This window comes from Rhipicephalus sanguineus, chromosome 4 (genome assembly GCF_013339695.2).
Source record: "Rhipicephalus sanguineus isolate Rsan-2018 chromosome 4, BIME_Rsan_1.4, whole genome shotgun sequence".
Taxonomy (NCBI): Eukaryota; Metazoa; Arthropoda; class Arachnida; order Ixodida; family Ixodidae; genus Rhipicephalus; species Rhipicephalus sanguineus.
In genome coordinates, this window is record NC_051179.1 from 85,880,672 (window position 1) to 85,895,719 (window position 15,048).

The window sequence follows — 15,048 nt, forward strand, 5'->3', positions numbered from 1 at the left end:
TGCCTGAGGCCTGTTCAGTTTACTGTGCGGTGGCGGATACTTTCGCCTCCTCAGATAAAAGTTCTTGCAAAGTTCATTGTACGTCGTTGGGGGATCTTTGTTGTCAACAACCTCATCGTCATGCCGTTCAGTAGCTACGCGGTCGACGACTCCTCGCGCAGCTCTATGGGCCTTCTCGTTGAGGTTGGACGGAGCGCCCTTGATCTGTCCCATGTGAGCTGGGAACCAGACGATTGTGTGTTGTTGTACCTCCTTATTTCGCAGGATCCGCAAGGCTGATTCTGAGATGGTGCCCCTACCGAATGCTTCGAACTGCTGATCTCGAGTCACTGTATATTGTTGTTCTCCCGTCGTCTAGCAGGGCCAAGGCTATTGCGACCTGTTCGGCAACCTCAGCCGTTGTGGTCCGGACCGACGAGGAGTTTGTAATAATGCCATCTTGATCAACAGTGACTGCAACGAATGCTTTTCCGTTTGGGTACCGTGCAGCGTCAACGAAACAGCAACTCCGGGCATGTGCATGGGCACTCTCCAGGAGGGCTTTAGCCCTAGCCCGTCGTCTGCCTACATTGTATTCAGGGTGAACATTCCGAGGTATGGGTGCCACGGTAATACGCTCTCTTTGTTCTCGAGGAACGCTGCAGTAGCGGGTATCGATTTCTGTCGGGTGAACTCCAAGCTCTTTCAGGATGTTTCTCCCGGCACTGGTGGTAGAAAGTCTCGTGAACTGCGCCCTCTCTTGTGACTCAGCTATCTCTTCCAGCGTGTTGTGCACGCCAAGTGGTGTTACCAAATTATAGAAATCACGTTCCGCAGCTTTCTCCCTCTGCTCGACGCCGCCAGTGCGCGGAAAGCTGCGCGGGGCGTGGAGGGAGGGAGAGCGGAGGTGCGAGGAGGTGCCCAAGAGTTACATCAGCGCCGGCGGAATTTTTTTCTTCATTTTTTTCTCTCTGGCGTCTGGGCGCACCACGTGGTCTGTGGCGCCACTTCCAGTCGGCTCGCGTGGTCCTCGTCGAGCGGAGCCCATCGCACCGTGTATCGCGCGTGCTTGAAAACTGCGAGTCGGTTTGGTAATGTTGGGTGTGCACCTCGAACTTCCGTAGTGTTTTCATCGTTCTGCCAACCATGGACGCAAACCTGTGTGCGCGTTTGGAACGAATGACAGCTGAGATGGGTTTCGACTAGAGCTGTGCGAATAGCAAAATTTTGGGTGCGAAGCGAATTCGAATAATAAAGATTGAGTGCAAATCGAATCGAATAATTTCGAATAATTTTCGAATATTTCTCAAACATTTTTCGAATAATTCGAAGTGAAATTACAGAAAAAGTTGCAGAGAATCCCTAAGTATGTTCTTCTGAGATCGCAACATGAAAGTGTTTCTTTTCGCTAGGTTGATGAAGCGCTGGTGGGGTCATATTTCATAGTTGTCTTTCTTACCAAGAGTGAGGCAATGTAGAGGCCGAATCGTATTTATGTACATGATTTGGTGCAACCAAAGTGTTGCCAACAACACTTTACACGTGATAGGCAAAGATGCCATTTCCTCAGCCTCTCCTCCTCTTTCAACTGCTGTGGAAGGCCAACTGATGTGGCGGACAAGGGTGTGCTCCCTTCAAGACTGGAGTTCCAAATCTGCCTCGTAGACGTCGATATATAAGAACATCTGAAATTTTGGATGCTAAAAAGCTTCGGCGTCCGATTTTTCGGACTTCCTGCCCAAATTTCAGGTCCAAAACAGCATTAATTGAGCCCCCAACTCTGCCACATCTTTCATCTCCATGTTGGAAGCAGCGTTTTCTTGAGTTAATACATTTGCGACCGTAGCGGAGCTTGAAAGGCAGCTTTGCCGCAATACGGGGGTGTGATGAGGTGAAGCATATTGAAAATCTAGGGACCACTTCCAAACGGACGTTGACTGTCTCTTGGCTAAGTTCGACCGTAACGGAGCTTGAAAGGCAGCTTTGCCGCAATACGGGGGTGTGATGAGGTGAAGCATATTGAAAATCTAGGGACCACTTCCAAACGGACGTTGACTGTCTCTTGGCTAAGTTCGACCGTAACGGAGCTTGAAAGGCAGCTTTGCCGCAATACGGGGGTGTGAGGAGGTGAAGCATATTGAAAATCTAGGGACCACTTCCAAACGGACGTTGACTGTCTCTTGGCTAAGTTCGACCGTAACGGAGCTTGAAAGGCAGCTTTGCCGCAATACGGGGGTGTGATGAGGTGAAGCATATTGAAAATCTAGGGACCACTTCCAAACGGACGTTGACTGTCTCTTGGCTAAGTTCGACCGTAACGGAGCTTGAAAGGCAGCTTTGCCGCAATACGGGGGTGTGAGGAGGTGAAGCATATTGAAAATCTAGGGACCACTTCCAATCAGACGTTGTCTCTTGCCCAAGTTCGACCGTAACGGAGCTTGAAAGGCAGCTTTGCCGCAATACGGGGGTGTGATGAGGTGAAGCATATTGAAAATCTAGGGACCATTTTCAACCGGACTTCGTCTTTTGGCTAAGTTCGACCGTAACGGAGCTTGAAAGGCAGCTTTGCCGCAATACGAGAGTGTAATCAGGTGAAGCATATTGAAAATCTGAAGGGGTCACTTTCAACCGGACGTTGACTGCATTTGTCTTTGGGAAGTTCGAATAGTAAAATTTCAGTGCGAATCGAATCGAATAGCAAACACTATTCGAAAAATATTCGAAATTTCGAATATTCGCACACCCCTAGTTTCGACCCATACTCCGATACACCGCCTCGTCGCACTGCTCGCGCTTGAATCGTATTAACACGGCAAAACTGCGTGCACCCTTCTCCCAGTGGCGGTACTGGATTGACAGCATTTAAGCCGGTGGGTGGGCACTTCGATACTGTTTGCTCTTCGAATGCGAGCGCACAGCTAGTGCGGGCTGACAACAAAGAGCTAAAGATTAGAAGAAAGGATCGTGAGGCATCGGGCCGGCGCGGACCCATCCCCCGGCTGTCTGCAGCTACCGTGAATGCGAGTCTGCTTGCTTGCTGTGTCGCAGTTTCTCGGGAACGTGAGACTACGGGGAGGATACGCCGAGGTACGGCTCGATGACATACTGAACAGACAGCGAACGGGACTCTCGCCATACAGCGAACACAGGTATCCTAAACTAGCCAGTGCCAGCATTGTTATCGGAGAAATGCTGCACCCCTGCCTTGGTCGGTTGTGAGAACGTGCCGACGATGCAGTTTCCAGCTGACGAGGCAACACTCGAACGGCTGCCACTCTCAATGGCAACCGGCGATTAGAGCTGTGCACGGGCCGTATTTCCGAGCCCGAGCCCGGCCCGGGCCCGCTGACTTTGTCGAAGGCCCGCCCGAGCCCGACGGCAAAGGGCTGCAAGCCCGCCCGGCCCGGCCCGACGTACGAAAACACAATCCCGGGCCCAGCCCCGCCCGGCCCGGCTTTTTGAAGGTTCGCTGTGTAAACAAAACATCGTTTTCCGGTAATTTGGCATTTTATTGAGCATGTAAAATATGATCAAACGACACATGACGAACAGTCTCTATTGCACAGATTACAAATTGTCGTGCAAAAACAGCAAGCATGCAGTCCACCGATTCCGGCTTCAACGCTTTTGCATTATGTAGCCCGCCGAACTGAAGTTACGTGCGCTGCTTGCACTCGTCGCCGGAATTGCTAATATCCTTTTTGCCAGCCTGGCAAGCTTGGCATATCTCTGCTGCTTGTTTTTTCCAGAAGACTATAACTTCAGATGGACAGGAGAGCGATTCCATGAAGATAATCGGAGAGCTCATCTTTTGTAACTGCTACATTCTCACCACTGTCGCTCCACTCGCCGAACAACTGCAATGGAAAGGAAAAGCGGAAAAGGCACTGTATGCGTGCTGGAAAACAATTCCCGCTCATTCTCTATGTTTCGGGCTTGAGTCGGGCTTTGCGCCGGGCTCGAGCCCGGCCCGATGAAACTCCAAGCAGCCCGAGCCCGGCCCGGGCCCGAGGTGAAAATACGTCGGCCCGCCCGAGCCCGGCCCGCGGGCCGGGTCGGGCTCGGGCTTTCGAGCTACCCGGAGCCCGTGCACACCTCTACCGGCGATGGTCAAAAGCACAGAAATATTTTAACGGCATAACACAATATAAACATACATATTATCTACTTATTGAACTCAAAATTAACAACGAAGGTAATAATGAGGGTGTTATCGTGATTATAACATCAGCCAATGGTGGAACTGCCGACAATCGCGTCGTATATTGTGGACTAATACATCATATGTCGAGAGAAGAGGGAGCGATTTTCAGCCGACTTTGAGAATTTATTGTAAATTTCAGGCCGCGCGCTTCGCTATAATATTTGGCTCGCGTGTTCTTGGGAGTCTCGATTACTGATTAGCAGCGCTTTTTGACCCTGCTCAAAAAGTGTTGCAGGGCCCCTTTAAAAGAGGATGTAATTAGTTGTTCTTTTTTGCCATTCAAAAAATTCTATCATAGCAGTAGAGTTACTGAATCGAGAGTTATCGGATAAAGCAAAAGCTGGATACAAAACTTTGTGTTGGTATCTAGTTAAGTAAGACTTTTTTTTTTATCTCTCTCTTCCTGCAAATACACCAACACATGCTTTTTTTTTTTCAGCCTCACGGCTGCATTTGGTGGCCACAAAACAGTCCTCCATTAATAAATGCACTCTATCTTGTGAATAGCTAACGAGCTACTAAACCACTGTCTGATATTTTAAAAAAGACATTACAAATGTATGGCACAAAAGAATAACCCACATTGAATATAAAGAAGACCCACAGAATATAAAGAAGTGACGATTGCTGTGGCATTAATCATCACGCACACCATTTTGAAGGGGATATGCAGGGCCTGGAGTAGCACACTCAGGCAAAGCTCTTTACATTTGTGTCTAAAGCTTGTAAAAGACATTGCTTGCAACAGCAGTGACTGTTATACAGGCAGGATTTCTGGGGATGGGACTCAATGCAGCAGGCACGCAACTATCTCAATTGTTTCTATACATCCACACAGTTCATCACGAACCCTAAGAAAAGTTGAGTGCACAGCTGCCAGACTGGTTATTCTGCTAAGTGGTTATTGCGTGTACTCGTGTCTTTGCAGGTGGCAAGGACCAGTGAGCCTTGCAGCTGCATATTATTCACACCCTACACCATCCTGATTGGCTGCGACATTTTCTACCAGATTGATGCCAAAGACTTTTCAGTTGAGGGTGAGTGCCCTTAGAATTTTTAGATCTCGCATTGCCGCTTGTTGTGTTTAGATTTTGTGTTTGCCACACCCTTTCACCGAGTAGCCGTCGACTAAATATTACATTGCAGTCAAATGTCAATCAGAAGCACTCAGTGCTCTGTCACAGAGACCAAAGTTCACGGGTGAAACGAATTCACCAATTCACCAATTCTTTCGGTTTGATTTTGTGCTAATCTCGTCATTCGCTGTGCTAAATTGTTTATCTTTGTCACGGCACGAGCTAGGTCCTACATAGGAGAGGGGGAATTGTTTAAATGAATTTGTGCTAGATGAAAAATAAATTAAACCCAATTCCAGTCCAGATGGCTGTATTGCAGTTCTAAAATATTTAGAGACATCTGTGACTAGACAGTAGGCTCTCATAAACGGAACCTGAAGGGACCAGGAAAATGTGTGCCATTTAACAGTTGTTCCGTTTACTGAGTCTACTGTATTTGGATTACAGAACTGCGTCCTAGAAGGATGCCTACTTTTTCTAAAGCCAAATAGGAATAAAATACAAGGACATGACATCAAACTGCATACACTATAACCTCATTATAACAAAGTCACATCTGATACGAAAGTAACTTCGTTATATTCGAAAATTCGTTATAACCATGCATTCATAACACTGTATCTATGGCAGGACAATTTTTCATTTACTTCGCTATAACCGATAATTCGTTATATCTACATTCGTTATATCGAAGTTTGAGTGTACTACATGTCATCTTGAAAGCATCACCTGGTTCTTACAAGCTTCCTTAGACATTTTCTACAATTAACGTGACGGCGTTAAAGAGGCCGTGTCGCAGAAATTCTGGTGACAGCGGTGTTGGTTGTGAGCATAGAGTTGGCCTTGTTCGTGAGTGAATGACGATTGATGCAAAGACTAAATATCAGGGGTTCAAGCCGGAATCGAACCCAGACATTCTGTGAGGGAGTCGGGTGTTCTCACAAAGCTACGCCAGTGCTTGAAACTGCTCCAGAAAAAAAAAGCACACACAAGCTATACAGGCATCATCTAGTATGAGGAGTCTCGCTAACACAGGTAATGTTGCATGGCAGAAGTATAGAATGGCGCCAGGCGTCAAACCATGTGAGTTGCGCGACGAGTGGGTTGTTTAAAGGCTCACCCCTTACAAATATGCTCAGGTATAATTGATGAGGCACGGCACCAACAAAGTGCGCCTATTTCGTGACGGACACGTTGTGGGTACTTTTTGAATTCACGAATTGATTGAATATAGTGTAGTGGGCACTACACAGTAATACTTGCAGCAGGCATCCCAGAAGGGTTTAAAACAGCTGGTGTTGCACACACAGATGTTCCTTTCCTCGTGACACGGCTGAGAAGCGAAGTGTGGCAGGTGAATTAGAGGACTATGCAACCGGAGCCCCAATTATGCTATCGCGTTCCACTTTTGAAGGCAAAGCTCGAGCATTCTCCGAGTTTTGCACATGTTCTGCTGAAGTATCTGTGTTCGGCGCGATGTGCTTTTGATGTAATCATGGCATGCACAATCACCGTGCCACTTCGCAGAATTCCTGGATCCCACGGACCACACGCTGTCCTTCTTGACGTACAGCGCAACGCAGCTGCGCAGCTTTCCGGTGTCGGTGCTGCAGGTGGCGCCACCGGAGTACAACCCCGAGTACCTGCTTTGCTTCCATGGTGAGTTGGTTTTGCAACGATGCGTAGGTGTTATGGCCTGGGCTCCCGTAGTCGCTTTGATGCGACATGATGCTCACCGTTGCAGGAGTGCCATAGTGCTCTCTGAGAAGTTTATAAGGTGCAAAGGAGCAATTGCATACCGTATTTACTCGAATCTAGGCTGATAGTCTTTTTTTTTTCCAATACTTATGTAACAAACTCTAGAGTCGGCTTACATTCAAGGGTTTAAAAAAGAAGGGGGGGGGGGCAAGGACATTAAATAGCGTTACTGAATGACGTTTCCTTCTTTTTGAAAAGGGATTGCTTGCCACATTTTGTGAATATTTGTACCAACCACTGACAACAAGAAATGGCATTTTTGGCAAATCGCACCAGTGTACACTGGGCCGTCCTGGCGCACAGTTTTGTCCAATCGTCGTAGAGTCTGGGCACCCCAGTGCGCACCGGTGCGGTTTGCCGAAGATGCCAACTGCCACTCTGCCATGGTAAAATGTATCGGGCACTTTGTGAAACTTTGGTGCACACACTTCTGCCCCAAGTCATCAAGCGAACGTGTCTGAGTGCATCTCCCTGTTCATTTCACGTGCTCATTTTTGCATATTGATTTTGCAGAACTGGGAGTGTTTGTGGATGCTGATGGCAGGCGTACACGTGGTGACCTGAAATGGTCCAGGCTTCCTCTTGCCTTCGGTAAGTTCATGCTCTCTAGACATTCAGCGAGACGGTAAGCAATATTTTGCACCGAAGACATTTTGCATGAGGCATACCGTGTGCCTTTATTATTTCACTGTTGTCATCTTAGTGCAGACACGAGCACAACTTCTGACATTTTCCCAATATGTTTGTTGAACATGTTTCTGAATTGTGCTTGCTCAGGGGTGATTCCATTATCATCGCACTACTATCAAAGTTTTGGTGCATGACTTTCAGTGTAGTCGAGTTTGTCACCATTGTTTCATGTTAGGGCATTTTGTTGTAATTTGCACGTCACGTGCCTAAGCAGGCTTACTTTCAGTATGTGCAAGTCTCAATTGCCCTTGTGTGTGTGTGTACTTGTGTTTTACAGCATACAAGTCACCGCACCTGTTCATCCAGCATCTCAACTCAATAGAGATCCTGGAGATCAAAGCCAGGGGTGCCAAAGAAAGGTACCTTTTGAAAGTGGTGTTTTTCTGTATGACTTAAGGGGGGAGGCTACCTTTGAAGGGCAACTTTTTTGTTTGTTGAGATATCCTATTGAAATTTTCAGGGTAGGCTAATAGCAAAGCCATTTGAATAACCCCAAAATTTCATGCATTTATGCTCACTGGTTCCCAAGTTACAGCCATTTATCAGGATAGTCCACATGGGTTTCTTAGTCAGGCTCTGGTGAATTTGGTAAATGTGCTAGCACTGTGAAATTCACTATGATGATTCCTGGATGGGTGCTCTACACTAAGACAAAGCTCATTTTTAAAATTTCCTTGCTGAAAATTTTTAGCAGGGCACTGGATTTAGTGTTTGCCATTTGGCTTTTATCAATGAAATTTTAATTAATTATCACAAATTACAGACACAATAAATTTAAAAAGCGGCTTTGTCTTTGTTTGGGCAATTTATTCAGGTGCATAATAAAAAAAACCTGTCGGAAATCGGATGAATGGTTCCAGAGATATGTCTCGACTAAGCAGTATCACCAGCCAAAAAAGTCATTTCGAGATATTGGGCTTCGAAAGTTTCGATCACATATCTTGGTCTGAAATGACCCTGTAGATTAAAGAAAATGCGTTTTTATTGATTTCTGTTCTTTGCCACCTTTACTGGCTTTTTTCTATTTTTCATACGAGTCGGGGTTGCGATCGCCGAGGTTGATTCGAGACGCCAAGCTCATTTCAACTATGCATTCACGTGCCGCTGGCGCACACTGGAGATACGAGGGCTGACACCGCCGATGCAATCGTCTTTACCGATACAGAGGTTGCTTCGCTGTGAAAAGGGCCGTCATAATCGTTGTTGGAGGTGTGCTTGACCACAGTAACACAGTTTATATAACGATTCAGCACACCAATCCACCGAACGCGTGTACCGTGACCAGCGGCGTGTCCGATAACACAACGATCGCAGGCACATGACACTTCTTAGTCGGCGGGCAGGATGCGATATCGTAAACACGGTGTAGAGTTCAGAAAGTGCCGCGAGCGATAACGAAATAAGAAGCTGCGATAACAAACGCTGGCTGCACGACGGTGACGACGGCAGCAAACAACGAAGAAGCGCTAGCACTAGTCGCAACCGGCGACGCACGGAGCAAGCCGCGCAAAAGGCCATCGCCTCATCGCGCGCGGCAGCCAATAGCAGCCGCGCGTTCCCCCACTCTCTCGAGGAGCGCGTGCTTAGTCCAATGGTAGCTGCGCGTCGAGACGCGGGAAACTCAAACCCCTGCGAGCTTCCCCAATCATAAGCGAATCATGCTTCGGCCGCGCCACCACCCCTACCGCCGCGGGCGGTAAAGAAATGCGCGGGAATTGACGAACAAAACAAAACCAAGATGACGCCGATCGGTTGAACGGCGCGGGAACGGTGCTCGCTCGAAGTTGGGCTTGTTTCGGCGCTTCTTTGGCCGGCGCAGCAGCTGCCGCTGCTCGTTATTACCCGATTTGACGTACTTTTACGATGTTTTAGGCGTTCATAATTACAGGAAAGGTCGTTTGTAATACGTACAGCCCAAATATACGGTTTTTCAAGAACCGAGTTTTTCGCGATTTTTCGATTTTCAAAGGGCGCGTCCCCCCCTTAAAAAAAAAAAAGAGAGAGATAAGCTAAAGCTCTTGCCTTCGCTTCAGCTTTTGATAGAGAAATTAACGGCAATAGAGTTCTCAAAAAATAATCCATCAGTCTAAATCAATTTAGCACTCACTTTAGTGACTGTTTAGGGTCTGCATTTTTGGTTACTTTCTAGCTTTATTTTTTTGGTACTCTGATGTAGGCGAACACTGAAGGAACTATGGGAGGTTGAAATTAATCATTCGTGTTTTATATATATAGAACTCTGCTGAAACATGTATGTCACCACGATGACATGAAATTTGATGTCAACTCGGGCATGAGCAACTGCCTATTTGTAAGAATGAGCTATGTGACAGTAACTGTACCATTTTATAAACGACACGAGAGACTGAACTTATTGAACAAGTTCTGAGAACTTTTACCGTGCCACCTTGAGCGAATACAGTAAAAGCTCGTTAATTCGGATTTCTAGGGACCGGAAAAAATGTCCGAATTAACCGAATGTCCGAATTATCGAATGGTCGAAATAAACACAATAAATGCACTAGTTTTTTCAACATACCTTTACTTAACAAAGTAATCGCGGATGCTTGTCTGTTTTCGAGCAGATATTCGCGCGGACACAATTTTTCTGAGCCCTTCAAGGTGCTCAGCAGCTCGCATAATGTCTGCAGTGTCCGCAAGTTTCACCCGTCATCCACGCTTTTCGGTTGGCACGGTAATCCACAGGAAGATTGTTGATGTTCTTAAAGCAGCGTGGCTTTTGAACCTTTCCGATAACGAGAAGCAGCAAGCGCTCTGTTCCCGTCACGTTGGTGGCTAAAAGTACGGTTACTCGTTCCTTGCTTCTTTTGCCGCCGATACAAGGATACCCTTTCATCACTCTTCATGACTTCTTGTCGGGAGAGCCCATTATTCAGAGCACGCAAAAGTTCTACTTTGGTGGTGAAGTCCTTGGCCTCGTACTTGGGCTGCGTCGCCGGCTTTGCCATCGGCGTGGAGTGCGGTCACACGAGAAGTCAACACAAAAGCACCAGCAACGATCAAGCTAAAGGAGCCGTAGTGAAACGTTCCTCGATAAATCGGCGATCAACGATGCAGCACACCAACGGGAACAAAGCAAAACCCACACGCGAAAAAAAGGCGTTCAAGCAGTCTCAATCCAAGCCAAGTCGATAATTGATGTCCATGGCGATGCTGCGTTTGAGCTTCACTTTTGTTCCGAATTGTTCTTTTTTCGTTTTCGAGCCTCGCCAGCGGCCCGAAAGTCGCCGAATTATCCGATTTGCGGTCAAATCTGTCCGAAATAACGAGCGCCCAGGGACCAGATGACATGTCCGAATTAACCGATTTTCCGAATTAACGAGAGCCGAATTAACGAGCTTTTACTGTATGAGAAGCTAGGCAATTTTAAAATATACAGAATGTCAGTGCCGAGGTGTTGGCATTAAAAAAAAATGCTCATCTTTCATTTTCTCTTTCACCGATCTACCTGTAGCTGTAAAACCAATAATGATAGTCTTGAAAGAATGCGTTATCAATAACCAATTTGTATTTCCTCTGCAGTGAAGCTCCATTTCTGTGCAGCACTCACGAATTGAAATGTGACAACTTATGGATAAGTAATGCACGTACTCCTTGTTTCTGCCAGCTTCAGTTTGCGTAATATTGGTGCAATTTCGATTTGATCACATACATGAGAGACAACATTAACTTTAGCGGCCAGATTCGTAGTGACATGACTGTTATCTTGAGCAATTGCACACATTGGCCATTACTATGCTAACATTAGACTACACTGCGCTGAGTTATTCTAAGTGACGTTGTGTTTCAATCCGTGAGCACTGTACATGCATGCATACGCCCTTGCCATTGTTTCCTCATCATTGTTGGTAGTCTGACATTCTGACTGACCCATGCGGTGGCCTCATTGTGTTTCAGTGGGTTGCATCGCATTGTGCTGGTGAGCAACCCTCGATTCCTGGGCCTCTCCTCGGTGGGTTCCATGTACCTGGCATCATTCCACACTGGTCAGCTGGAAATCATCTCGGTGCACACCACTGCCACTGCACACACCGATCAGATGGAGCTGCCTTCGAGGTGAGCTTGAGCTATGGTTCCGTATGCAGCTCACTGAGCGCTCGTTTGTCGCTTCAGTGGTCTGTCTGTTATTCTAAAAGGAGTGCTGTTCACTGAATATTTGAGTTTAGCGAGTCGCGGCGCTGCGTCAGCCGTTGCCATGCAAATACAAAAAACCGTCGAGAAAAAGCGATTGGTGCAGCACTGGCATCAAATCCACTAGTTGCATCTTAATGGAATCGTTATTTGCCGACCAGCTTCCTGGCAGCAAAATAGCGAGGATGTGCTCAGAGTGCTAAAGAGCGTGCCCATTTGGATGAGCATTTGTATTTTGTAGGCTTGTGCGAATATTCGAGCACTTAGAATATTCGAACGAATAATACAGTATTCGAATTTGCTTCGAGTCGAATTTAAATTATTGAAAATTTCGAAGTATTCGAAATGAACGAATAGGTGTCCGCATATAACCCCCTGTGAAGGTGGTTTCACTGCAGTGGAGGGGTGCTATGCCGTGAATACATCTTTCCAAAAAAAAATCCGCACTGTTCGTCTGTAATTTCCTGTAAAGGTAGTTTCACTGCAGTGGAGAGGTGCTGTACAGTGAATACACCTTTCCAGGAAAAATCCGCACTGCCGCGAAGCCCCACTTTAAGGTTAAATGAACATATTCCCTCACATCGATTCATCATATTTTTTTTTAAGTTTAAAAACTTGTTATATCGGCTTATATGATCCAAGTATAGTAAATTTTAAAACATAACATATTATCACTTGCCTTCTACCGAAAAGCAAATCCTACTACTATTAAAAGTTGCTTCCACTTCCTTTGAACCAAAAAAAATGACATGTGCACATGCCTTGTTACAATTAAAAAAAAAATGTTGTGCAGGTTGGTTGGGTCATGACAAATATGCTCACTTTTCTCTATAATATGTGATATATACTATTCAAATTCAATTAGAAATTATTCGACCAAAATCACTATTCGCTTCGAATTCGCTTCGAACCTAAAATTTACTATTCGCACAAGCCTAGTATTTTGTGCCACAAATTCATAATGAAAGAGCTTATCTGTCAGAATTCACAGGGTGGCAAGAATAGTAATTTTCTTCGTGAATGAAAAAAAAAAGGTTTGTCTAAATGAAAACAAGCGTTTCTTCACTGAATAGCAGTATCTTATTATGTACTAAGCACTTTAAAAGTTATTTGATTCAAACATTTTTGACACTCATCCAAGATGAAATTAACGTTTTACTATATAATTTCGCTTCAGTCCCCAAAGTAATACCAAGATGCAAAACTAGGGGCGTGCGTGTACTTGAGTTTCGAATTCGAATTGAAGAATACCTAATTGAATATTTTGAAACGAATGACTAAGGGTATTTTATCACATGCAACCCACCTAAAAGGTTGGTTTCACTGCAGCGTTAGTCGCTGTGTAGCGAAACCGTTTATTCAGAGAAAATACGCACTGCCGTGAAGCCACACTTCAAGGTTAAGTGTGCATATTACACGCACCCTAATTAATTTCTTTTTTAAATTTGTATGCATGTTCAACGGGCTAAGTGTGACACATTTTAAAAGGTGACGTAATTTGCTGCTCATAACTTGCACGCTACTACTATTCAAAACCTGCTACTATATAAATTCGCTTCAAAGAAAAAAAAATGCAGGAAGTTTGCACTAAGTCGCGCAAAGCTTGGCACAGCGAAGCACGGGCCTGTCGCTGCTCGCTGGGCAACCTATCTCTTTACATTTCTCTATAGAGCACGGTGGCCTTATTTGTTTCTCTTTAATATTCTCTTTCTTTCTCTCGCTCTTTCTTTTTGTCTGTTTTTTCTGTTTATTTCTATTTCTTCCTTTCTCTTTCTTTCCCATCTTTCTCTCACCATCTATATTTCTTGCTTGCTTCATCTTTTTCTTTTTTTCTCTATTTCTTTGATTCTCTCTTTCTGCATTTCTTTCTCGTTCATTATATGCTATGCTTTACTCTCTCACCTCCTCCTCACCCTCGCTTCCCTTTTCTACCCCCTTGCTATACGATACTATGCAAGGCTATGCTATGTTCTGTCAGCGTGCCTGGATAGCCGAGTGGTTAAGACTTAAGACGATCGCCTTCGGATCTTGGGTATGCGAGTTCGAATCCCACCGCCTCATGAGGAACTTTTTTTTTTTTTTGCCAAGATTTTCTCATTTTTTATACCTTTCTTTCTTTCTTCACTCTCGCATCTCTCCTTCACCTTATGCTTCCCCCTTGCCCCTTGCCATACGCCGGACAAATCTGTGCACATGTTCTGGGAGCAAAGCAGAAGATGAAGAGGAAGCTGAGGACGTGCTGGTTCATGATGATGATAATTTTGGGTCAGGACACACTACGCCGAGCTAGAACAGCTTCGCTGTTGAAAGTGACACCATCTTAAATGCTGCCATTAACAAGTGCTGAAAGTTCTTTTGTACCCAGAGCACTCATGACGATCAAGCACGATGATCAAGCACAACAGTATGTAGAACACGGCCATAGAAAGAATGTGCCAGTGAGCCAGAAAAAAAAAAGCTCGTCCATCGGTTGTGCCGCCGCCGATTGGAATAGCGGCTCTATGCATCAACAGTTTACACTTCCACACACGGTGTGGCATTAGATACTTTTGGCCACTATTTGGCACTAAATGATTTGAATTTGATTCGACACAAAATTTCACTTGTTGCACAACCCTAGTTTTTACGAACTGTTTTCTGTTGTGTTAAATGAATGTCGAAGTGCGGCAAACTGTCGGAAAAATATTGGACAGCATCATAGTTCCCAGAGTATTTTGTTGCGTCATTACTTGTTTTGGTTCCAATTTTGGTATGCAGAATATGGATATGTCACAACATTGTAATAGTGCATTGGCTTGGTCGTTCCCTATGGTCGCTGCAACCTCACACTTCAGCGCAGGTAGAAGTCTGCAAAGCGCTGTACCTGACCTTATTACTCAGCTTCACATCATGATGCCATGCTAACACTTTTAAGTAACACTTCAGTTTGAAATTAAAATGTTTCACATCTCCCAACATTAGTACTTGCTAAGTGTCCTCTTGTGTGCCAGAACTGGGTGGCAAAGTTTGCACAATGATTAAAAAGGCTTTTCCTTACTTACAAACATATTCAAGCGAAGCTTGTAGGTATTGCCTCACAAATGTCGTTAGCGTTGTACACGTGACCGAAAAAAGAAGTCATCCCTCAAAGTTCTTAATTGTATGCGTTTTCCCATTATTGATGCTCTCTCGGTTGTGGGCTTGTAAGGA

The 15,048-nt window shown here is 45.4% G+C and overlaps 1 protein-coding gene across 1 annotated transcript in view; it reads left to right on the forward strand.

The window, feature by feature from the left end:
* The window catches only part of LOC119390366 (citron Rho-interacting kinase), a 102,436-nt gene that overhangs the window by 86,370 nt on the left and 1,018 nt on the right, over positions 1-15,048 (forward strand). The window contains exons 36-40 of the mRNA XM_037657970.2: positions 5,112-5,220; positions 6,787-6,918; positions 7,531-7,608; positions 7,985-8,066; positions 11,626-11,784. Of these exons, the coding sequence (XP_037513898.1) occupies positions 5,112-5,220; positions 6,787-6,918; positions 7,531-7,608; positions 7,985-8,066; positions 11,626-11,784 (560 nt within the window). The remainder of the gene's footprint in view (positions 1-5,111; positions 5,221-6,786; positions 6,919-7,530; positions 7,609-7,984; positions 8,067-11,625; positions 11,785-15,048) is intronic.